The sequence below is a fragment of the Hylaeus anthracinus genome, unplaced genomic scaffold (genome assembly GCF_026225885.1).
Source record: "Hylaeus anthracinus isolate JK02 unplaced genomic scaffold, UHH_iyHylAnth1.0_haploid 12000, whole genome shotgun sequence".
Lineage (NCBI taxonomy): Eukaryota > Metazoa > Arthropoda > Insecta > Hymenoptera > Colletidae > Hylaeus > Hylaeus anthracinus.
This window is the reverse complement of record NW_026534347.1, coordinates 1546372-1570505: the sequence shown is the minus strand read 5'-3', so window position 1 is coordinate 1570505 and position 24134 is coordinate 1546372. Positions and strand designations below refer to the sequence as shown.

At 38.2% G+C, this 24134-nt stretch overlaps 3 protein-coding genes across 9 annotated transcripts; 1 reads left to right on the top strand and 2 right to left on the bottom strand.

The window, feature by feature from the left end:
- Positions 1-533: 533 nt before the first annotated feature.
- LOC128890104 (endophilin-A) lies at positions 534-16100 on the bottom strand. 6 transcript variants are annotated; one of them, XM_054148317.1, is made up of 14 exons: positions 15781-16100; positions 12510-13389; positions 11386-11475; positions 7490-7558; positions 7030-7246; positions 6587-6720; positions 6391-6457; positions 5850-5912; positions 5212-5297; positions 5029-5132; positions 4792-4910; positions 4301-4390; positions 3687-3802; positions 534-3590 (listed from the first exon to the last, which is right to left on the bottom strand). In XM_054148317.1, the coding sequence occupies exons 3-14, from the start codon at positions 11428-11430 to the stop codon at positions 3471-3473; spliced, it is 1230 nt and encodes a 409-aa protein (XP_054004292.1). In that variant the 5' UTR covers positions 11431-11475; positions 12510-13389; positions 15781-16100; the 3' UTR covers positions 534-3470. The 6 variants fall into 6 exon arrangements, with proteins under 6 accessions (XP_054004292.1, XP_054004295.1, XP_054004298.1 ...); XM_054148320.1 differs by having other exon boundaries at positions 4813-4910; XM_054148323.1 differs by lacking the exon at positions 4301-4390.
- Positions 16101-16245: 145 nt separating this feature from the next.
- Positions 16246-21272, bottom strand: LOC128890095 (importin-11). Of its 2 annotated transcripts, none has more exons than XM_054148308.1 (18): positions 21106-21272; positions 20613-20741; positions 20301-20401; positions 20126-20239; positions 19635-20041; positions 19286-19558; positions 19046-19210; positions 18933-18973; positions 18668-18850; positions 18496-18607; positions 18209-18429; positions 17973-18137; positions 17695-17887; positions 17365-17602; positions 17192-17297; positions 16827-17104; positions 16601-16742; positions 16246-16519 (listed from the first exon to the last, which is right to left on the bottom strand). In XM_054148308.1, exons 2-18 carry the CDS (start codon positions 20733-20735, stop codon positions 16415-16417), a joined length of 2967 nt encoding a protein of 988 aa, XP_054004283.1. In that variant the 5' UTR covers positions 20736-20741; positions 21106-21272; the 3' UTR covers positions 16246-16414. The 2 variants fall into 2 exon arrangements, with proteins under 2 accessions (XP_054004283.1, XP_054004281.1); XM_054148306.1 differs by having other exon boundaries at positions 20613-20744; positions 21106-21271.
- Positions 21273-22417: 1145 nt separating this feature from the next.
- Positions 22418-24020, top strand: LOC128890110 (40S ribosomal protein S6). The gene is made up of 5 exons (XM_054148329.1): positions 22418-22494; positions 22819-23023; positions 23106-23251; positions 23485-23685; positions 23775-24020. Exons 1-5 carry the CDS (start codon positions 22489-22491, stop codon positions 23970-23972), a joined length of 756 nt encoding a protein of 251 aa, XP_054004304.1. The 5' UTR covers positions 22418-22488; the 3' UTR covers positions 23973-24020.
- Positions 24021-24134: the final 114 nt, after the last annotated feature.

Here is a 24134-nt window from a genome sequence, read left to right as displayed (position 1 = left end):
AGGACGATCGTAGATTCGAAGCGGCGAGCCTCCGTGCTCGAAAGGGGGCAAGCCCTCCGCAGAACAATATTCAACATTTAACAATAGCCAACATTTATAGAGTAAGATACCGATTTAATAATTATAGATCATTTTCATTTCATCCTTTTTTTCTTCGTTTTTCCAGTTTTCTGTTTTTTTTACATTTTCTTTTGTTACACCACGATCGTCGATCGCGTTTGTATTCCCGCAACGGTTGCTTCGGGGGCCGCAACAGCGAAGGCAAATTGCGGATTTAACGTGGAAATAATATTAAACCGCGCGACAAACTATTCTTCCATGATACTTTGTCTCGTAGTTTTCATTCACAGTGCCGGTACAGCGTTTCTCAAATCGCGAGCACCTCGTTCAACGTATGATATGTCTCTCGTTCCAAGAAAATATCTCCGTTTCTTTATATTGCTATCGTTTGCACATGGACGCAAGTTGCAGGACTCCCATTGCTTTCAACGACTTCTTTATATCTAACATTGCCTCTGTATTTTTCTCTCTCCCTCTCTCTCTCTCTCTCTCTCTTCATCATGTACTTGGAAGATGGAACTCACGCCTTATTGATTCTCGTATTCATATTAATTGACAAACTACCCAGCAGATACTAGCGCCTCGAGGAACATAAAGTTATCACAACGTTATCGCGCTATGAGTTGTATTTTTCGCGTTTCTCTTTCTTACATTGTAATTCAATAAATTATGAAAACGCTTGTATGGCACCTATTCGCTACGATTACGTTCTCTCGCAAGCGCGTCGTTCTGGCCTAGGTAAAATCACAAGAACGAGAGTCTCATCTGTCGCTTAACAAATTAAACGCCACGCCAGCCTCGAACAAAATTATAACTTTCTTCGTCGTATTGAAATAGACGTTTCGTTGCCTGTTATCTCTTGATATATATAAAAAAAAAAAATAAATTCACGGCAGAAGCGTTCAGTCATCGTCCACCCTCGCTTCTCGTTCTCTTATCTTTTGTTTATATTTCTTGACTAAAGTGGGCTTGGCGTTTAATGCGTTAAAACGAAGAAAATTGACAGAATATATATTATCGAATGCTTTCGGTATCGTTGGACTCGACAAAAGAATCTTTTATTCCCACTAATCTATCGATTTCCGTAATGCTTTTTACTTGATCGCGTATTTGAGAAACACCGATCCAGCGATCGCGACAACTGCTTAAACACCGTGATGTTAAACTTTAATATTGCACAACATTGATAACACTTCGAGCTTTTCGGAAAAAAGTTTCATGACTCTCAATAATTACAATAGGTAAAATTATCAATGTCTTTTTTTCCTCCTCTTCATCTGCGATGACTGAATGCTGATGACGGTAGCAGCAGTAGTGATATACCCAGATATACCAGCCAATAATTTGTAACAATTTTTTTTTCCCGCAGTAAATGAACCCGTGAGTTTCATTCTTGGCAATTTGAGCGGTCGTTGGAACAACGTTTCGATTGAACGCGTCGTATTTAATATCTTCTGTTTCCGAAAATATATTATAATTCACTGACATACGTTGTACGAGATCATAGTGATGCGATTAACTAATAAAAAATACCTATTATATATATAATGTATACAGATTATACGTACAACTAATATAACATTAATATAGGTAAAACTAGCGGTTTAATAATATCTTTTGATCGCGTAGTATCATTATTTTACTTAATTGGTACGACTACCTCGATTATTATAACGTTACATACGTTAATCGAAACGCTGTTCAAAGTGCCGCGAAATTCATAAATACCATCTATACGAAACTGGCTTTGGAAAGATTCAGAATGTAAGGCCAAGAACGTTTTACGATGTAAATTGTATTTACCGTAACGGTAATGGAAAAATATGCGAATATTAATAATAATAATAATGCCATCGTCGTAGTCATCACCGTTGTCGCCGTCATCGACAGCATATACGTGTAAGTTATATATTCTATCATCATTACATTATGCTTAGCAAATATTTTGTCGAAGATATACCTAAAATCCACGTGGCAACAAATAACCAAGTTCCTTAATTACTTTCATTGTTCTGGCGGTTGAACTCTCGTACAAAGTCAGCAAAGGGAACGAATCAAACATCTGTGACGCGAAGACATAATCGTGATAATTACTCTGATTTATATTAACATTTTTTTTTCTTCGTTTCAGAACTTGGAAATTCACGAAGGCGACGTGCGGGTAACGATGAAAGGAGCAGAGAAAGAAAAATCGTGTGTTTTAACATACCAGCAATTCGAATTCATTCGAGGAAGTCATTTAAGTAGTTATCCTTAGCGATGACGAATAACTTCTAAAAAATCACAACGTACTGCTAACGATAAACACGAAACTAAGGACAAAGGAATCTAGAATACATGTAATCCTTTGTTTTCTCGTGACTTGAACCACGATGGAAAATAATGAAACAATTTATTTGTTTTCTCTGTCAATTGATAACGACTTCGTGGAAGAGATTCGCCGCCATTTTAAACATCGTTTAAACTAAATCCTAACTTCTATTCGGTGTTGCCTAAATGATTAAAAAGAATAGGGTACGTTCGAGAAAAACGTCAAACGACTCGGGGAATGGGGGAACGAATCGCTATACAATGTACGAATATATTATACGAGTTACGGTTTTCGCTGCGCCGTGCGGACCAACTAAAAATGTACACCGATGATTCGATGAACGTTTCGTCGCATAAGGAACCGTGCGCTTTAACGAACAACTAAACGTATAAAAAACATGTACAATATGAGATGGCTTTCGCGCTGGTGATGCATCACGCTTCGAATGGTTGACTGATCAATGGAATCCTAAGCTGAGACTCTCTCGGATTATCTCTCAGAAGGAAAGTAACTTAAAGTTCGACTACGTAACACGCGATACGTTGATAATGATGTAAATTAAAATACTTGACGTAAGAGTATTCGAACGTTCTTGGTATTCGAATTTCAATGCAGTCTTGACAGTCTGATATCTTTGTGCAATTGAACTTTGGTGAGAGAAACTAACGAAGATGTTACATCATGACATGAGACGACATATGTAGAACGTGAAAAATGAGCCGCCCTTGACAGTGGACTGCCATCGTAGGTACTTTGGTGTATGTATGTATGCTTATTTGTATCTGTGTGTGTGTATCGTGTCTATATGTGTATATGTATCTGCGCGCACGAAGGTCCTTACGTCGATAAAAGACACTATAACATTATATATGTACATTAACATGCGTATACATCTATTCTTGGGATAATAGACGAAAGAAACGAAACAAGACAGAGAAACTCTGAATCCGTAGATCGAACAAGCTTGGGACCATACAACGTAAGTGATAGTAGAGAAGTCTTGAATAGAGATTTAGGCTAATCGGAGAGTAAGATAATTTTGCTGGAGACGCTGGTGAACGAATGCTGGGTCTTTGGTTTCGGGGCGTGCGTTGCCCTCTTAAGGTAATGGTACTACAACTTGCACATAAGTTACTGGGAAATAACCCGTGCGACCGTTCACGCTACCTTCGTACCAATTCTCATCGATTTTCTGAATCAGAGTAATCGTGTCGTTCTCCTGTAAGAAAGGACGTGGTCATTAGACAGTTTCTTTCATTTCCAAGAATAACCATTAGTTCCTAACTTCGAATCCTCCTAACTATTTTACACTTACTTTGAACCCGAGTTCTCCAGGATTTTCTGGCTCAAAATCATACAGAGCTGTGCAGCAAGGTTGTCTTGCCATCGGAGTTCTTGCTGGAGATTTACTCGGAGATGGCAAAGGAGAAGCTGAAAAGTTTTGGGGATACTCGTTATCCCGAGAAATAAATAAACAACGAGATAAAATAAATGAACGTTAAGCTCACTGCGACAATCTAAAGTATGCAATTAAAAAGTATGGTATCTAAGCGTCTGCTAGGTGGTATCAATATAATCGCTCAATGTAATAGTCGGTATGTATTACGAAATTAAATCTAAGAGGCTAAAATGAACACTTCGATTAAAAGTCTACATGAATCGGCGAAATAACTTTGAAACTTCAAAGAGACAAAGTCTCTTTTATAAAAGCAGATAAAGTACGGAAATCAGGAGTACAATTATTAAACAAACATGCATGCCGATAAGTAATGGTTTGGGGTTAATTTACGAGTGCATTGAAAAAGATACATAAATGGTGAAACATTAATTAGTCTCTAGTCTTGCGATGCATGGAGAGTAATGGCATTCGAGTCGAATAATTTATCGATTGCCCTACAGTAGTCGAAGCTATCCCCATGCAAAATTTACCATTGGCAGATTGTGGCGGGTTTCCGGCCGGAAATAGCTCGAGCTGTGAGCGCTTCCCGTCGTGGACAGGAGACCCGGCTCGACTTGCCCCTACATCGTGTCAGAAGGACAGACATTCAAGTATGCGAGAGTATAGACACAAAACAGTCGGACAGTGTGTAACAGGAGTGTGATAAATATAATAATTGTTTACAAGTTCAAGAGTTAGATATACACGAAGTGATGCCACATTCAATGCAGAAAATATTAATCTGAACGTGAAGTTAGGAAGAAACTTGCATTATACGGTGGAAAATTAATGACATACACTTAATTAATCTCTGGAGTTAACGAAGTGACTGGATTAGCCTTAGTACGACGATGTATATGATCAGAGTGTATAGTTACAAGGTACGTAGAAATGTTGCATGGCAGAGGAAACAAGAAACAGACAGCCAATCCACCCGCGAGAAATATCATCTTTGTATGTGTACGTGTAAAATGTGTTTTACCGTGAAGAGAGAAGTTCCCACCGTTCATAGCATCCAATGAAGGCAATGCGTCGACGTGTAAATCGGCCAAAGTCTTCGGCACGAATTCCATTTTCGGTTTATTCGCTGCTTCATCTTTCCTGTAAAAGTTTTTCAAACAAAATATATATATACGATGCGATTCGCTTTAGGTAATAAACAAATTCACCCCTTTAATACACCAAACTACCTATACTGTAAACATATAACTATACATACTTCTCCAAAAGTGTTTCCGTTAGTGTTCTCAAAACCTCGATGCACTGCTGATGATAATCTAGGAGAGCTTCGCTGAATGTTGCCAGCTGTGCCACTTGTTCTACCTACATACAGAAAAGTACAGAAAATGTTATTCCACGTATAGGTGTGTAATGTATAAATTAAAATTTCAATAAAACTCACGTCGTTCTCCAATAAATTGAACATGCCCAACTGTGCCAAATGGAGGCTCTCCGCGAACTTTTCTTCGGCTTGACGTATCTCGTCGTCTGAAACGTGAGAACCTGCTCGCAAAATTTGCGCCGGCGAGATATTAAAAATTGCACTACTGGGTTGCTCCAATGCCTAAGTTTGGTACCATAAGATACAAAAGAAACAGGAAGAAGAAGCACATTTGGTTTAACTCTAGCAAAATTACACCGGGTACAAGTGACGCTAAACGTTTCGATCGTGTACGTTCCTTCCCTTCTAACGCAAGCTTGTGCGATTATAAATCTTCTCGCGAAACTTACGCAAGTGATACATTCGACATTCGCAGTACTTTTGGTGCACTCGCAAATACTTCGTGTACATACGAAAAACTGTTACGGTACTTTCTTATTCCTCGCATAATAATCATGGCATAAGTCTATATACACTTACCGCAAAATGCACAAAGGTATGTATATTCAAGGTTATAGAAAAGAACGGGTTGGGGTTTCGTTCATTTTTAGTCTAACGCAACGTCAACTTTGTGTGTGTATCGATACGGGTGTTTTTACGCAAAGCATGAGAACTTGTAAAATTATAAGTTAATTGGCAGGTATGGAGAAGTCACGTACCAGTGTATGGCGAAGAAGTCTTTACAGGACTTCCGAAATGTGGACTGGCGGATCTTTTCCCGGCTGCATATAGTCAATGCAGCGTTCAAAGAAACGAAAAACAAGATCGCCCGCACTTTTATAGCAGGTAAACAAGGTATTTAATATTATTGCAAATAAATATCCAAATAAATATCCACGTTAAAAATTTCATGTTGTTAACTTTAACGAAAATTAATTTTGTCGATTACAATTCTCTAATAATTGCAACGTGCACATGCAAGACATGCGAATGTGCTGTCTATTACACTGTACAACATCGAGAACAAAAGGCGAAGGCACGGCTAACGGTGAAACGGTTCCCATTTTTTACGACGTTCTCCAGGTTGAAGCTGTCCGGGTATTATTTTTCGAAAGAGTACAAATTATAACCGCGAACCGCGCGTGTCAAGTTTTTTCGTGTCGCAAGGACGCGTATATAGCTCACGCCCGTGTTGTGCTTAAATAAATCAATAACGATACGAGAGAGATAAACTCAACGTGGGGGCCAAGGTGTACTTACCTTTTGCTTGACGTCTTCGCTTACAATCGAAGTCCAGCCTTCGTCCCTGAAGTTTTTTCCGGTGATGCTGAAACAAAACGAATATCAATAGATCGGGGATTCGTATCCCGTTCAACCGGAACAATATTCCGCGACGATGTTCGCCGTGGAAGAATGGGAGAACGAGAACTTTTCCAATAACCGCAGGGCAACCTACCATCACTTCCTTCAGGTCTTTGGTCTGCAAATGGTGCAGAGGTTCCAGGAAGTTTTGTTTAATGGTGTCGTCCAGCGAATATTTCACGTCCGCCATCTGCTTCATAGCCTCGCCCATTTCAATAAGAGCCTGAGCTACGGGAATTAGAAAAGATAAATGACACTTAGATGCATATTTATGTGTCTAGTCGGCATGCGCCGCAAGATACTCGAAGAAAGTTTCATCGCCTCGTGCACGATAATACATTTTCCATAGGGAACAGCCCGTAGTATGCTTCAGGTAAAATATTACCCGTGGCTTCGGTCTCGTTATCGCACCAATGTACACCTTACGTAACGGTTCGTTTCTGGTCTCGCATAGACCCGACACTTGCCACATAGGCAGACTTACACCGCCCATGAGCGCGGTGAAGAGGCGCTTGTCTTTAAGTCGATATTACATACCGAAAATACTATCCTCGCCGAGTTTCTTTCCATAGGTGAGCATGCAATCGCCGAGAACACCCTCCGGTTGGGGATAAGTCGACGCTTTCGCTTGGCCACTGAGCTTGCTGATGCCCTTGACCGCCGCCATCTTCGCTCTCGCCGTCGGATTCGGCTGGAGGAACTCTTTCGTTTTCAATTGTAACTCCTCCACCAACTCGTACGTGACGTCCGTTTTCTGCAATCATAATTAAATAATTAACGAGTCTAATATCTGTGTAATTGTCCCAATATTTTTGGGTACAAGAGACCTAAACCGACACGGTACGAAACGTATAATGCTCCAAACGATCATGGCGCTCGCGTTTTTAATTTTGTCAAGAATCATAGAGAATATCGTTTGCGCGACGAGATCGATTCAAGGTTATAAGCGACGCATCGTGTCACTGAAACCTTAAAAATATTGAAAAGGCGCGCTCACCCTCTCCATATCCACAAAGTCGACGTCGAGCTTGGTTCCTTCCGCACCGCCCATCTTCTCCGTCATATACTGTGAAAACATAATTGAATTAGTAACGCTGTTGCGACAAATAGGTCAGGTAAATTTATGAATGAACATTAAGAGCTTGAATGAAAGAGGAAACTGATTCCAGAATGGCGCTGTTCATTGACATAACCGGCTCGCGTTAATGATAAAATTACAGCTCGATTAAACAGTCGTGATTTATCTAGACTGTTAAATATATCAGAAGTTATTCTCTGATGAGAAATGATGTCTGTAACGTAGCGTGTTTGATTGCGATCCAACGGCTAGTAATACCTTTAATATCTTAGCAAATAGACAACAAAGCTTCCTGCGTGAACAGACCTGGTTTCGGTTAGTGCCGGGGATTCGTCATGGCTAACTCATTGTTTTCGCAGTTTAACAGTATTAAACTCGATGCTTCTAATCTGTTTGAGGGTAGCTTTGTCAATCATATTGACAAAGGATTTGCGTACAGGGACGTCGCCAACGTCCTGGATGCTCTGAACCTTTCCAGAGTGTAAACTTCGAGGATTTGTATCTTTTAAACAATAATGAGACTCGAAAAACGATGACTCAAGCCTTCCTCCTGATTTGGCATACGGTGCTATATATTTCTATACCAACACCTCCGACAGGGGACACGAGAATTATCGATTTGGCGTGGAATTGCCCACACACGTGCGACGTATCCAGTTTTCGTGGCTTTTATTGCGCGATCCTCGACTTACTCGGTTTACTCAGGATGACCTGACGGAGACGATACCGCAGATAAAGAGCAAATCGTCAGCACAGACATTGTCGTGGAGGAGGGTGCAAGAATTTTGAAAGATACGACAGCACGACGTTAGCTAATTGCTCGTAAACCGAGATCATCCTGAAAGGCGAAACGAGATTTCCTGGGAACGCGAGATAACCGCAAGGAAATGGTCAGGGGATAAGGTCGCAAGGGATATAACCCTAAGAAGTTTCGAAAGGGGGGAAAACGTCACCCGTGGAAAGGATAGGTACCACGGATCAATAATATCCGCAGTCAATTGATCTAAAGCGATGTGCCTTTGAAAGTTTGCCAACGAAGATGAGAAGTGTCCGAGGACATTCAATGTCGGTTTTACCTTCCAATTACAACTGACAGTTGAAACGTGAACGAGTTGGACGCGTTTGTGGGATGGCAAACAGAAACGCGAGTCGATTTATCGAAACCTGATAAAGAACCTTCCAAGAAGACTGGATCAAAGTAGGTGGATTCTATTTATCGAGACCGAGAGAAAGCAATTGTACCGCACAGGGTTGATTACGCTTGGTATGAGGGATTAACGATGTTACCGTGATCACCGTGAACGTCGATACTCGAATCGTACGGTATAATCGGAGCAACAATACGCCGTAATCCTTGAAAAGCGCGAAAGCTAAGCAACACGATTACTTGATGAAGGTCCCGTACGACCGTGACCCATATTTAACGGTGACCTACTTATACGTTACTACACGCAGGAACATAGGTAGCATACCATTGCCAATTAAACGTCGTCCTAGAGTAAATCTGACCCATATCCGGTAGCTACAATGTCACGTTCCGTTTAATTCGAATTCATGCCGCGCGATTCTATTTAAATTATTATTTTGCATACGTGACCGAAATATCGTAAAAATGATCGGAAATACTGATTTAGGTAAACGATGATATTACGAGGATCATTTCAGTGTACACGGGATGTTTCATTATCGGTGGGGCAGGATCTCGGGGATAAATTCTAAAATAATGAAAAAAGTTCGTGCCGATATGGATCTTGCTTAACCCATTTTCCGAGTTGGAATGAGTTTCTGCGTTTCTATAATTTTCTGCGCGACGATGCTGTCGACTATGTTCGTTTTTGCGTAAGTAACAGTAGATGGAAATTGATGTCCAGATTAATACCAACATAGAGGATCCTCTTTCTACGCTGGAGACTGTTTCTAAATAGGTCGGTGGTTAAAAAGGAAGACAAGCTGTCATGGCGCGAAAGTGGAACTCGTACCTGTCGTGTTTCGCAACGAGAAATGACCTTGAACGGTCAATATTTTCTGCTTCGAGGCAGCGTCCGTGCTCGAGTGGAGGAAGACGCCTCGCTGTCGGATGCAGTTTCGAACAGAAATGCTCTAGACTTTTGCCATATCTTAATATGCTTTCTACTCATCCGACGTTCTAAATTTCTAAACAACAATCGAAAGGAGAAAGCCTTCGATAACTTTCAATAATTCGCGTATCGCGCGATAGGGTATCGCAAGATAAGGTAATATAAAATTAAAAAGAGTCGTTATTAACTGAATCGCTAGCCCAACACTCAACGTACAATTCCATAAGCTGGAAATAGATCAGCGCTTCTGCTCGTCGATACGTATCTCTGAATATAAATTTTCATGAATAAGACGTTGCCTCGCCGTGCTTGAAGTTAAAAGTACTCGTAGCGAGACGAGTATCGTTTCCAAGACTCGTTAAAAAGCTTGGAAACTTGAATTAAATTCGTAGCATGAAATGGAACTGAGAAACTTGGCTTAAACTATCCGAAACATTTGCATTCCTTTATGGAAAGAGCTTCGCCGTTACGAGTAATTATACGTCGTCCGAGACGCAACCGGTGATTTCAATCAATTTGTAAACAATTATCTTGCGATTAAAAAGAAGCGTGCAATCATGGCGTGCAATCATTCGTTTCCAGTTTGCTTTCACCGACTTCGGAACGAGACGACACGTTTCCCCAGCTCGAATTTAATAAGTGTCAACCTAAATAAGAATTAATTGTTCCACTCGAGGTACATTGAGGCGAACGAGACCTCTGTTAGGATCAGAATACTACGTAAACGATCGGAATACGTCGATCGATACGAAATCATGATCAGTGTTAAGATTTAACTTGCTGAATTAACGCGCAAAGGAATTTTTGCTATATTAGAAAAAAAAAATGAAATTCAAAACACGCACATTTGGGATTAATTTCGACTCCATTGCTGAAATGTACCCTTTGACAGTAGACGGTAAAAGTTACACGTTGAAATGAACAGCTGTGCTAGCTTGGCACAGAGTTCGAAACCTCAACAATGCACTTTAAAAAAAGTATCAGTGTCACTCGTTACCGCATTACGATCAATTTATACCAAGTTCAATAATTACATAAGATCCACTGCATCGAGTACACGATACCGTGAGCAAACTACACGGTATATTTTTAATAATCGTCTATGAATATTCTGGACTAATGTGTTTCAGATTTGATCGATTTAGAAACGTCTATACGGAATAGTCGTATAAATTTCGTACTTTGGCGAGATTAGACTGCGCGTCCAAAGGTTCTCCCCAAGCGTAAGATTGACAATCAAAAGTCCTTGGTCTCGATTTCAAATACATATACGTACGTGTAATGTACATTGTTTCCATCGTGTATCTGGATTCGCGTAACGATTAATCAAACGTACAAAATAAAATGGAACCGAACAACTTGACCTAATACGTTGAAAGAGACACGTTCGATCGCAAATTCCACACCGATCCCCTAATGTCAAAAGAAGCTTCGAAACTTGACCTCGAAGAACGACGAATCTCGGTCAGTTAACTGTGCGTGGGCGAGGATAATGTGCACAGATCTTGAAGCAAAATGCGATTACGTTACAAAAGATGTACAACGCGTTCCCAAATATCGAAGCTTGGACGATCCAGAGCAGTGAAATCCAAACAAACATGAATTAGTCAAGGAATTAGTCGCGTCAGCTGAAAACTTGATGGTCCTTGGTGAAAGTAATACCGTACTCGTTGCTTAATTAACGATTTTATTCATTCACCAGCGATGAAGTTCTACGCGTATACAACATGTACTCACCTGATTGGCTTTGTTAATCTGTTTCTTTAGTCCTGCGAACGCCATGGTGGATACTTTCTATTTCCTTGTCCTACGTAGAAGACAGCGAGTCTGCGAACAAAAGTTTGCGCTCGTGTGAAAACAACAAGAAAGGTTTCGAAGAGATTTTGAAAAACAAAAGGGAAGGATTCGAATTTATGACTGGCCGGTTGGCTCCTCGCCAGATCAGACCGTCCACGGACGGATGATTTTCAATGTTATCGATCGACCACGTTTTCCAGCATCACGACTTACTTCTGATGTAATAATCGCTGACACGCGTACAGGTAATCCTTTCCAATATTTCATACAAATACACACCCACGCGCGGACGACCACTCACGTAGGCGCGTGCACATTGTCGTTTAACTCTTGGAGGCACACGATTCGAAAGAAAAACGGAACTCGTCCGCAACAGTGTCAACGATTTACTGTATGCGTAACCTTGCTAACCAACTAATCCCGAACAGTTGAATCGTTTCCGTTCGCGGTGAACTCCGATTTCTCGAATAGAAATGACTGTAACCGATGACGCCGATACGACCAGTTCGTCATGCAAATTGCACGATACACCATGTCCCATTGGATTGTCTCTATCTAGCTATCCTTTCTATCAAGGCAACAACGTCTCTCATCACGGATTACCGAGCGGCGAACCCGAAAATAGAATGGCACGCTCATAAAGATGGAATTAACGAGCGCCCGTCCCTCTTAATAAGCCGCGCTTCTTAGAACAGAAGCAATGAGAATAAGTGGCTGGTACGAGTAAGGGCAAAGGTTGCACGTAAAAAAAGGTTCACCTTAAGCGCCTCCCGTTATAACGAACGGGCACGGATGGCCAGCACAGTTGTTTCGCAATCGTTCGACCGGTGCCAGCCGCGGTGGATCTAACACCATCTTTAACTTCGTTAGAACGTTGAAAGCAAACGAATCGGGCCGCACTGTCGCGGCGAAATCCGTGTAAACGATTTTTACATGATACGACGACGTCGAGGGAGCCTAAGAGAGGAGGTTCGAAACGCTGTCGAAACGGGGTGCAGGAATCTCGTTGGACGCCTCTCGTCGATTAAATAAGGAACTTTGTCAACGACAGAACGATTTCTCACCTCGCGCGTTCGATGACGAGATGCGTGACACCCTGGTAAACGTAAACCCCAGCACTGATGCTCGATGACGATGATGAAATACAGACGAGCACGGGCACGCAAGTAAAACTCTAGACCCGTCTAGAGATCCGCGTGGACCGCGAGCACCACGAGCACCACCGACTCGTACGTAGTCGGCTTTGCACACTGCGCCTCCTCCTCAAGGGGTAGTTTTCAAGCGGACGATCGATACACGGCTGTGACTCGGTTTTTCTCCCTCTCTCCACCATTCCTCCTCCTTCTCTTCCCTTATCAAAGCGTCCCTCTCGCACTCGCTCACCCCGTGCCCTTCCTTTCGCGTTCTCCACTCGGCGCCTTTCTTCCGTCGCCTCTCTTCTCTCTCTTTCTTCCTCTCCTAGCACTTCCTTCTGGCTCTCGATCCAACTTTTTTTTTTTGTGCCCCATCTCTCCTACCCGTTCTCCGCTCTTTATCACCCTTGCAAACTCGCTATTTTCCTTTTTTCTCTCAGTTTCCCTTGCGTGTAACTCCCTTTCCCTTAATTGTCTCTCGATTCTTACGACCACTCTCCACTTTCCCTTCTTCCCTTTTCATTTTTTTTCTTCTTCTTTTCCAGTTTGTATTCGCTTTTCCAACACCCCCGCCCCCCACCCACGCTATGACTGTCGCGCCCCGACCGACTGTTCTATCGGCATTTACTCCCTCTGTCCTTCACAGTTGCTCGCCTTTTTCTTCGTTACGAATCTTCTACGCCCACGCTTGCTCGCGCCTAATTCTGTACCTTTCTTCCTAACTAACGCAAACTTGTCGTACGCGTTTTTTGCAACCTGGAACATCCAGCAGCATCGACTGGCGATAAACTTGTCACAGAAATGGCGTCACCTTTAAAAATATCGATGATTCTTCTTTAAATCTAATACCAACGGATTCTCGACTTTACAACGATGAAAACGAATCCCAACAACCCCTCATTCCGACAATTTACTATTATTTCGTTACAGAGTTATCGAAATAATCGATCCGGAAAATACACGGAGGACCCGCCACCCCGACAAACTTTGTTAGCCCTGACTTCACGTTGCGTTTCCATGCAAAGTCCGTAAAGTTTCAGTCTAGTCGAACACGATGTAATTCGATAATAAGTTGCTTTTTAGAGTTGCAAAGCCAGAGAACGAGCCAACTATCATGGTATCGAACAAACGTGATCGATGAGAACCACGAATATACAAATGCGAAATCTAGCGAAAAAGTTACACACGTTGCGTGCGAACTGCGTTCAATAAAACGCAACCCGGCGAGTGTGCGTATCCGTTATTCTTTGGTAAAATTGACGCGAAAGCCCCAGGATTTCACGGAGCCCCTATTTGTCAAAGGTCACCGTGTTAAAGGGCTACGCGCTAAAGTGAATCGAGATGCAAGGGTAGCGTCTTCTGATGCATACGTAACTGGATCTCAGTTATCACTGCTTAAAGCTAAAATTAAGAAATACATCTGATATCACGATCTAGTTTCGGAATTATCGTGTATGTAATCCGACGACCCAAAAACCCTGTACATTGAGTTTCGTTTCGGAGATCTGAAAACTGTTTCGCAGCTTTTGGCCAGTTTTGGGGATTTTGCCCCAACGGGCGGCGCCAGGATAACTTGATTGTCCGCCAAGTAAAACGCAATCCCCAAATAACGGTCAGGGAAATAAAAGGGAGCCTTGGATTGTCTATAGATATTGCTCGAGTGAAAAAACGATTATCGGAAGCCGGATTTCACGGTCGCGTGTGCCGCAGAAAACCTTTAATGTTGAAAATCAGTGTTTGGGAATCTCTCGAATTTGCACGATATTACGATGAATAAATTTCGTAATTTCATTGAAATAAGTATATGTATGGGTTGGCGGTAGAATTATCGCAGTATCAGTTACTGTTTTTCTTTTAACACATTCATTGCTGCTGACGCGTACGTCGAGTTCAGGCAGTTGTTTCAATAATGCTGCTGACGCAATTGTTGCGTTTCGTTGAAAAAAAAGTTTTCAGAAAAGCAAACCAAACAACGACGTTAAAACAAGCATAATTGCTTGAAACAAATTTCTGATAAAAAAAAAAAAAACGGTAGGTCGATCTACGACTTTCATTGCTGCGAATATCTGTTGAAGCCTTTTTTGTTTTAGTTTTGATTCGATCAATTGGAAACGTTCTGATACACTCGACTCGGTTTTTAGTAGTTAGGTTCTAGTCATGCCGCTATTATCACTCGATATCATTCTGTCGCTTTGTACGCCCCCCATGCGTCTGAGTGTACATCCGTTGCAGAAACCACTCCCACGCTTCGAGAAAATATTTCTAAAAATATATGTCACTCCGGCAGGAAACAGCATTAATCTGCCCAAGTCACGACAGCCCTTGCTTTCAATTTACAATATTACATTTCAATTACAGACGTTACCGATAACAACCGTTCACTCTTCATCTCTTAAAACTGTTCGCAATAATTACGACGTTTACACGTATGCGTGGCAACAGGATACGCTAAAGCGGATACAGAGTACAAATAAAACGTAAAAAGTTAACGACCTTCTTTTCTTGCCAGATGAATATCCCGAAAGCGAGCAGAACGTTTTATCTACATTACGTGTACCAAATACTATCTGACGACGAAAAATAAATAATCTTATATAGATTATAATATTTTAGGAACATTAAAACAAAAAGAAAAACGTACAAGTTTCAACGAAAATTCAATTGAAATTCGCGCTTTGCGAGAGATCTACTAAATCGAAGACCGAGTTAAAGTTGTTATCGATTCGTAACAGAATCGATTTAAAAAATCGAAACTCGCCCCGAAAAGATCGATTCGTAATTGAGCGTTTACATTCACAATTATTGGCGACATATGAACGGTGCCTTAAATTTCCATTTGTTCGTTTTGGAAATCAGGCGTTAGAAAAATTATAATGAAAACGAACAACAATGAAACCACACAACCAATCACAAATGTGCTCTTTGAGACTACTAAAGAACATGGCGTCCTTCAGGTATTTGTTTCCACACCAAGTCCATTTAATATATTGTAAGTACGTAATATCGGAGTATATACATACGTTCATTACGTGCACGCGGCTGTGAAAGAAAAGGTTAATGAATATGCCAATGGGATGCACCGACTAATCAAACAGATTTACGCCAACCTATGTATAGACTTATTAAAACGTTTTCTTGTGTACGTCATTTAAGATAAAAATTCGAAATAAATAATAGATGCGATTTATAATAATACACTCACCGTGCTTCGATTTAGAGAGAACTGTGCACTGTTTGAAACGAGAATTTAGCTAACCCCCCGCTATGGTTTGACAAAGACGACAGCTGTTCAGAGTTTCCAGCAGTGACGCTAGATTGCTCTTCCAACAATGTGTATATATATATAGCACAAGCGCTGGAAAAAGCGGGAAAAATGATAAAATGGAGGCACATCTCTTACTACCATCGTTACTTGTATCTAGTGTATTTTATATAATAATCAAGTTATCGATCAACTTACTATTCCTAAATTATTAGTAGAATATCTTTGCATCAAAGTAATAACCAGTCCATATCGGTATTGATACACTGACGTTCCCCTAAGTTACAAGGTAACCTCATTTTACAGTAACAAACTTTTATCGCAATGTTATTAAGATAGAAATAGGGATACGAAACTTTACATACAACTACAATTTGGTTCTATTCGATGAACAAGGAGTAAATCTGAAATGACATAGTTTGTTTTTTATTAGCAACATTATTAGTACAGTGAAACAGCTAGTATTATACAATAAGATAGTGCCGTTTTACAATAGCGCGCCATAAAGCTTTTTTACACGTAATATAGCGTTTGACTGAATCATTTTTTTTCCTTAATTTGACTTGCTCCTTTTTCATAGAGATACATAACGCTTAAGTTGTTCGTCAATTTCGGGGTTAAGAGTTGACATCAATTGATTAAATTGGTTATCTCCAATGAATCTCCGTAACGTAAGTAACTGAAATGAGAAATGTACAAACAATTTTTTATACAGACATCAAAAAACATTCTACAGATGTTATTGTTAGGAATATTTTACCTGATTTTGTAATGTACTTTTTAAAGACGTACAGTTCTGAGGATCAATGAAGTAAAGTTTTCTGGTTCGCTGTTCGTGTGCATTTCCGTAATCATCATCCTCGTATTGCGATGGACTAGATTGTTCGCTAATCGATAAAGATCTGAAATGTCGCGAAATAATGGCTTTTATTGGTACAAAACTTCATGCACAAAAAAAAAAAATGAAAACGTGAACTCATACTTACTCAATGGCAAATCCTATACGGTCGCAGTCTGATTTATCGAAAGGAGTTATATCGTTAAGAACATGGACAATTTTAGATATTATTTGTGGGAAATGTTCAAGGACGCTAGGAGGACAATTAGCTCCGAGGAGTGAACAGAGCGCGAGAGCTAATAATTTACATCTGCCTCTGTCGGCCGAGAATACCCCTACCATAAGCCATACGCGTATTATTTGTTCAAATACAGCGTCTTCTTTTCCTTCGATTCCTCCCAGTTTTCTGGTTAATTCGCTTATTACCTACATCATAATTTATACATTTATAATAGTTATACTTCGGATTTAAATTAAATTTGTAATAACAATAACGTAAAAAAGTTTTAATACCTGTATAAAAATATCTTTATGAAGCCATAAAATTCTTGCCACGATACATAAACGCATAAACAATATCACTGATGGAGGGGAATCTGCCTTATACACGCTCACACTCCTGCCGATATTCAAATAAGTATTATTGTGTATAATATATTTAGCATGATTTACATATTCGTACTCACTCAAATATATTTACTAAAACGGGTTTAATCAGCTCTGCACCTTGCCGAGAAGAAGCGCAGATGCATGTTTCGAATATCGTCAAAGTTATTGTTAATTCATCTGATCTTAAGTCTGCCATGAGCGACCTAAGCGTCTCGATAATAACTGCTCCCCTTTGGCTGAGAAATTCTTGTGGGCTTAAAAGTATATATGCTTGAACTATGTACAAACACAATTTGAAATTTTCTGTGGATTTTTCTGAAAAATATTAAATTTATTTATTACTCTAAAAATTAATAAAACGCTTATTAAAAATTTGTAAATATATATATATATACATATCGACTAACCCAATAATGCAGGAATATTTTTAGCCAAATCCATTATAGCTGGTGTTGCAACACGTGCATTTTCCAACAAAGTTAACCATAACCGTAACCCATCGTCTAACAAATAAACATGACCATCTTGATTAACGTCACAACTGAATTGAACAACACCTACTACCAATGGTTCTAAGATAACACTTTCAGAACCTAAGGCCTATTTATAATCAAAATATTACACCAGTAGTTAGACATTACATACATTTTATAGTTTAATTAAACAACGTATATTATGTGCAAACCTGCTCTAAATGTATGAGGGTTGAAATTATAGCACATCTTAACATATTGTGTTCTTCAGATTGCTGCCAAAGTTCTGGTAAATATGAACTGAGAACCCCAACATGTGGGTTTATTTCGCTACCGACACGTTCGATCATAAACGATAACACATATAAAACATGCATCTAAAAACAATTGAAAAATGTGTTTCAAAAATAAAACATAATTTTAATAATCATGTAACTATGAATCTTACCTTGGTATCACATTCTTTCACTTCTTTTAATAGAGAAAACAATAAAGAAAATGCTGGTTCTAAATAAGGAGAGAATTCTTCTGGATTAAATTGAAAATCATCTATCGCGAGTTTCAATGCATCACTTGCCGCTAAACGAACACCCAAGTCCTCATCAGGGCTTAAAACTTCGACCATAAGTTCATACAATTCTGGTCTTAATTCCGCGCTTAATTTAACACCTGCAATTTTAATAAAGTGTTTAGAATTATAATTTTTAAGGGAAAAAAATTAATAGATTCTCTTACTTGTCCACCGTCCAATAAGCCAGCACACGCGTCTTCTAATAATTCTATAATTGTTACTCCGAATTTTCAATTCTTCTTTCAAAGTAGTTGAGAACCACTGATCAAAGTTTACCTAATACATATAATTATAATCACTAATTGCTTACGATAATTTGTAATTCATTCCACCTACCTCATCGTATAAGTCAAAAGCAGCCAAACCCACAGCGTTATACACCGCATCTTTTAATAGAATAGCGTGTAAATTATTAGGATCTACAGGTTGATGGTGTCTTTGCATCAACTCAACTAAAACCGATGCAAAAACATCTCTAAACTCATGGAAAATTGCTAAAAATACAGACTCTGTACAAGGCTGGAAATAAAATAATGGTTATTAAATAAATACGCATTGAACGTTATAATTACATAGTACCATCATTGTAATTATGTATTACCCTCAAACTGTATCTCCACGATTCACCACCATCATCAACAACTGAAATCAATTTTACGCGCAACATTATTAATAATTTAAAAAATGCTTATAAACATATAAATGAATACTTACAAAAGTTTTCCGGGTCTGTGTCCCATAACTCCAAATCAGAAGGAGTTAGAAGAAAATAATGCGTTACGAGTCTTGAACAGATTTCAGTTAAGATTTCGGGTGTACAAAATTTTTGCTTTAAATGGCGTGTTCTATCCATTACGTCTGGCAGCGAAAATACTGCATCTGTATTAATAATTTTACAGATTTAACTTAACGTAATTATTAACTTACATACTATGAATAAATAATCATTTATACCTTCTGCAGGTTTAAGCTTGCCAAATCTGTGAAAGTGAGGTAATGTAATCACGCTCTTTATTAAATTTAAACACTGAATAATAAATCTCTCGAAAGCTAAACTTTGACCAGCCTCCGTGAAACAGTAAAAAACACAAAATTCGAAGAACGTTGGTATTAGTTCAACATAGTAAAATGGACGTATTTCTAACACTCCTAGTAATACTTTGGTCAAGTGGATTATAAATTTGTCGCATACTTCCATCTGTATACCCCTTGAAATTAACGTTTTCCCTAAAATTATACACGTTATCAGAAAACGTAAATGTAAGTCATTTTACGATATATATCGTAAATTATAAATACTAACGGCATTCAAGACAAGCTTTTGCACGTTCAAAAACAATTTCTAAAAACACCATAGCATCCTGAGATTTCGAAGGTGTGTCGAATCCATGTACAATAAGCGTTCTAAGTATTCTCAATAAAAGTAATGCTTTTTCTAAAGCTTCCTGTATCTGATTCGTATCTGTTCCATTTGACGCCATTATAAGAAATGATTCGGTGAAAGTGTTCCATAAATTCAAAATAAAATTGAACACATTAATGGTTAATTCTTGGAACATTCGTTTGTCTGGGAGTAAGCATTTAGAAGCTAAAGACTTAACAACATGATGTAATGTTAATAGTGCTCTATGTTGGGCTAGAGGATTTTGTCCACTTATGACATCCAGTAATGTAGGAATTAATGTATCCCATTCTCTAGGACAATCATATCTGTACAACATTATTCCATCTGATTATTTTGGTAATTGAAAAAAATATAAGTCACTTTGTAAATATTTATACAATATTCGTTACCTTGCAATCTTAGCAATTAGAGCTGCCAATTGTACAGCTAACTGATTTACAGGTTCCTCAAAATTTGATATTAAACGTTGCCTAAGAAATGCCTTCTCATCCTCTGCAATTGCACTGAAATAATAATATGTTATTATTATATTAATAAATTGCTATTGTAATAAGAGATACTTACCCTGGTGCACTTTTTCTCCAATATCTATCAACACCATTTTTAAAACACAAAATGGCCATCCATCTAATATTGACACTCAAGGAATGATTGGAAAATACATTCTGAAACAATTATTACAAATTGTGTTGTTATATCTTCAGAAACAATTTTATGCCAATAAATAAATACATAAATATATTCCATGATACGTTCTTTGATAATAATACGATCATGGATTATACTACATATATATTATACTATATATATATATCTGTATAATCTATTTTTATTCATAATTGTATAAGAATTTTAACATGCATTTAAACAACTTACGAATAATGCAGTATAGAATCCTCTTTCAGTTTCCCACTGTTTCAACGTTTGCTCAGCAGGTTTCAAAATATTAGGATCTTGACTACCCGCTTGTTGAAGAATTTCTATCACTGAAGCATCCATATCTTTCTACTAAATGAATTCTTTGTTAGGATATACATAGATATTAATTACAAAATACCAATAAATTATGTTACGATATCGTCTTAAATTTAAACAAATCAACAGCTTTTACATTACTCCGAAAAATTGTAACCAAAGTTAACAATGAACATGTGTTATGGATATTTCCTTCCATCGATGTTTAACTGTATCGTAAAACTTGATAAAACCATACTCGTTGTTTACCAAGGCATTACGAGTATCGCACAAAATCAAGTACCTTGTCTATGGTTACATTATTTTCGGTAAACAAATTATTATGTTACTCGTTCCGGGTGAGAACAGTCCCTAACCTATAAGGGAAAATAAATCATACGCATTCAAATATTACCTATCTTACAGAAAGTTTGTAGAACTATTTTCGGTAAACTCCATTTATCACAAATATCTATGTATTAAATCGATACATAACGAAAATTATCGAGAAGACACACTATCAAAATGTCACACACGCCCGCAAGTCGGCATTTCAGAACGCTGCCCCCCTCCTGCTCTTCTCGTTTTCTATAAAATACGGTGGTGAGTTGTGCTATAGTGTAAACCATTTTATCACACATTTACGATGCGCAATTTCATAATTATCTTACAAATATACCTGTTACATTTAATTTATTATATTTATCGATGTTATGTATACTGTTTACTTAAAGGAACCTTATCATTTTACTTTCCTAATTACATTAAATACAAAAGAATGCATCAGTATTGCTATTGGTCATATGTATTTCTCGATACTTTAAAGTAACCCGAATTCAAAAACGCAAACAAAAATGATTACAAAATTCTGTATGTATTGATGTATATATTCCTGTATGTTGGCTTTGTTTCGTTTCTTTATGTTAGAAGCCATTTAACAGAAACCAGCATTCTTTTTTAAACTTTTAAACTATCATATTTTCTCATGTGAGTTTCTAGTATTTTCTCTCAAATCAATAGCCATCTAGCGGTGAAAAGGTGGAACTAAAATCCCGACCTCCGTACAGCGCAGCACCGGGAAAACGTCCAAGTTTGTCCTCGAATAGTTCTCACTGTCAACGCTAGATGGCGCCGTTTGTATGTTTTGAATAAAAAATAAAGAATTGAAAGGTTAAACAATGATTCTCATTCACATTTTTTTATCACGATGCTAATTCACTAATTTGTTTTTAAATATAGTAAAAATTATTTGTAAACATACAAATGGCTCCATCTAGCATTAAAAATCGGAACTATTCGAGGACAAACTTGGGCATTTTCCCGATAGAGGCGCTGATCAAACTTCGAAAATAGTTCCATTTCTGACTGCTAGATGGCGACATTAATTTCCCGCGGGAAATTTGAATGTTTTTTTTTTTTTTTTTATTTAATTAAATTAAAGTTTATTAGAAGCATTTGTAGATACTATTGAGTAGTTTAAGTTGTTTAAGTCTTATTTCGTATAAATTAATACATTAATCAATTTATTCTTCACTAGCGACTAAGTTCCGGCTTCGTCTGGGAGTAATTTTGAATTTTCTACCAAAAGTTTTTTTTAACCGAATTCTTACAAGATCTCTTTATGGACGTCATTACTCGTTTTTTCTCTTGAACAATTACTTATGTCTGAAAAACGGCAAGTTAGTTTAAAATCTTATTTCATTTGAAACGGATATCCGTTATGCGCACCCTAGCGGTTGTCTGAGTATTACACTTTCTTTCTGTTCATGGCTCGTGGCACTGTTTGATATTTGTCACGATGAAGGTATGAATCCAAAAATATTTCGTAAATCTCACCAGAATTGCGAACAATGAAAAGTTAAACTTATAAAAGAAACTGCTGTACATAGTTTTTCGCATACATAATTTATTAAATATTATTTTCACTTACAAAGTTTTAACGATAAACATTTGTTGTACGAGAGATTGATATCGAATATTAAATTGAAAAAATCGGTGTGATATACATCTGTGTTACCAAAAATTAAACAATTTTCTAATAAGTTTTATATAAAATGAAAATAATTAATTTTTGGAAAGTGTTAATATTTCAACTTTAGATTGTAACGCTTGTATTTTTTCTTTTCAGTTGAACGTATCCTATCCTGCTACAGGATGTCAGAAACTGTTCGAAATTGCAGATGAGCATAAGCTCAGGGTTTTTTTTGAGAAACGTATGGGTGCTGAAGTTGAGGCTGATGCTTTAGGTGACGAATGGAAAGGTTATGTTGTCCGTATCTCTGGTGGTAACGACAAGCAAGGGTTCCCCATGAAACAGGGTGTCTTGACCAATGGTACTAGGTTTTCCTTCAATGATAATATATTTCCCTTTATAATATTACAAGATAAATTTTAATACATTATATTTTTAAACAGATCGTGTACGTCTACTCCTTTCAAAAGGACATTCGTGCTATAGACCTAGAAGAGACGGTGAACGCAAACGTAAGTCTGTCCGAGGATGTATTGTTGACGCCAATTTATCCGTGCTTGCACTTCTTATTGTCAAAAAAGGAGAAAAGGTATAAATGTAACAATATTTCATTACATACTTAAACCTAACCCATGTTATTCAGGGTGTATCTAAGAACTCTGCTATTGTCTTACGATACTATCATGAACATGGGAGATTAAATATCATTTTTTGATTTGAGAAATAATAATCTGTAACTTTTATTTTTTCTCAGTGTACGAATGATACATTTATTAATCTTTTTAAATTTATAATTTGTTTAAAAATATATTCTGGTTATAGGAAATACCAGGTTTAACAGATACTAATGTACCGCGTCGTCTGGGACCTAAGAGAGCAAGTAAAATTCGTAAGCTCTTCAATCTGTCTAAGGATGACGACGTACGTCAATTTGTCGTCAAACGACCGATTCAAAAAGAAGGCAAAAAAGAACGCTTCAAGGCTCCTAAAATTCAACGTCTTATCACTCCACTTACCCTACAGGTATATATATTTTGCGTTTATTTATGATTAAAACTGTTAGAATGTTTAAAGTACAATGAAATAAACATATGTTTGTCTAATTTTTACAGCGAAAACGACATAGGTTGGCTTTGAAGAAAAGACGTTGCTTGGATCGTAAGCAACAAGCAGCCGACTACGCAAAACTACTAGCGCAAAGACAGAAGGAAGCAAAGAATAGACGTCAGGAAGAATTGAAACGAAGACGTAGTGCTTCCATTCGAGACTCAAAATCATCGAATCAGTCAGCACCCACCGCGCAAAAATAAAATGGCTGTAGCGATGTATTGACAATTTAATAAAAATACTTTCACACACTTCTGTTACCTTTCATTTTTTTTTACTCTACATCTCGTAATAGTATATAAAGAGCGTTATAACTCTAATCTGTATATCGAATCGGATGAAGTCTAGATCAGTCTAAATGACTA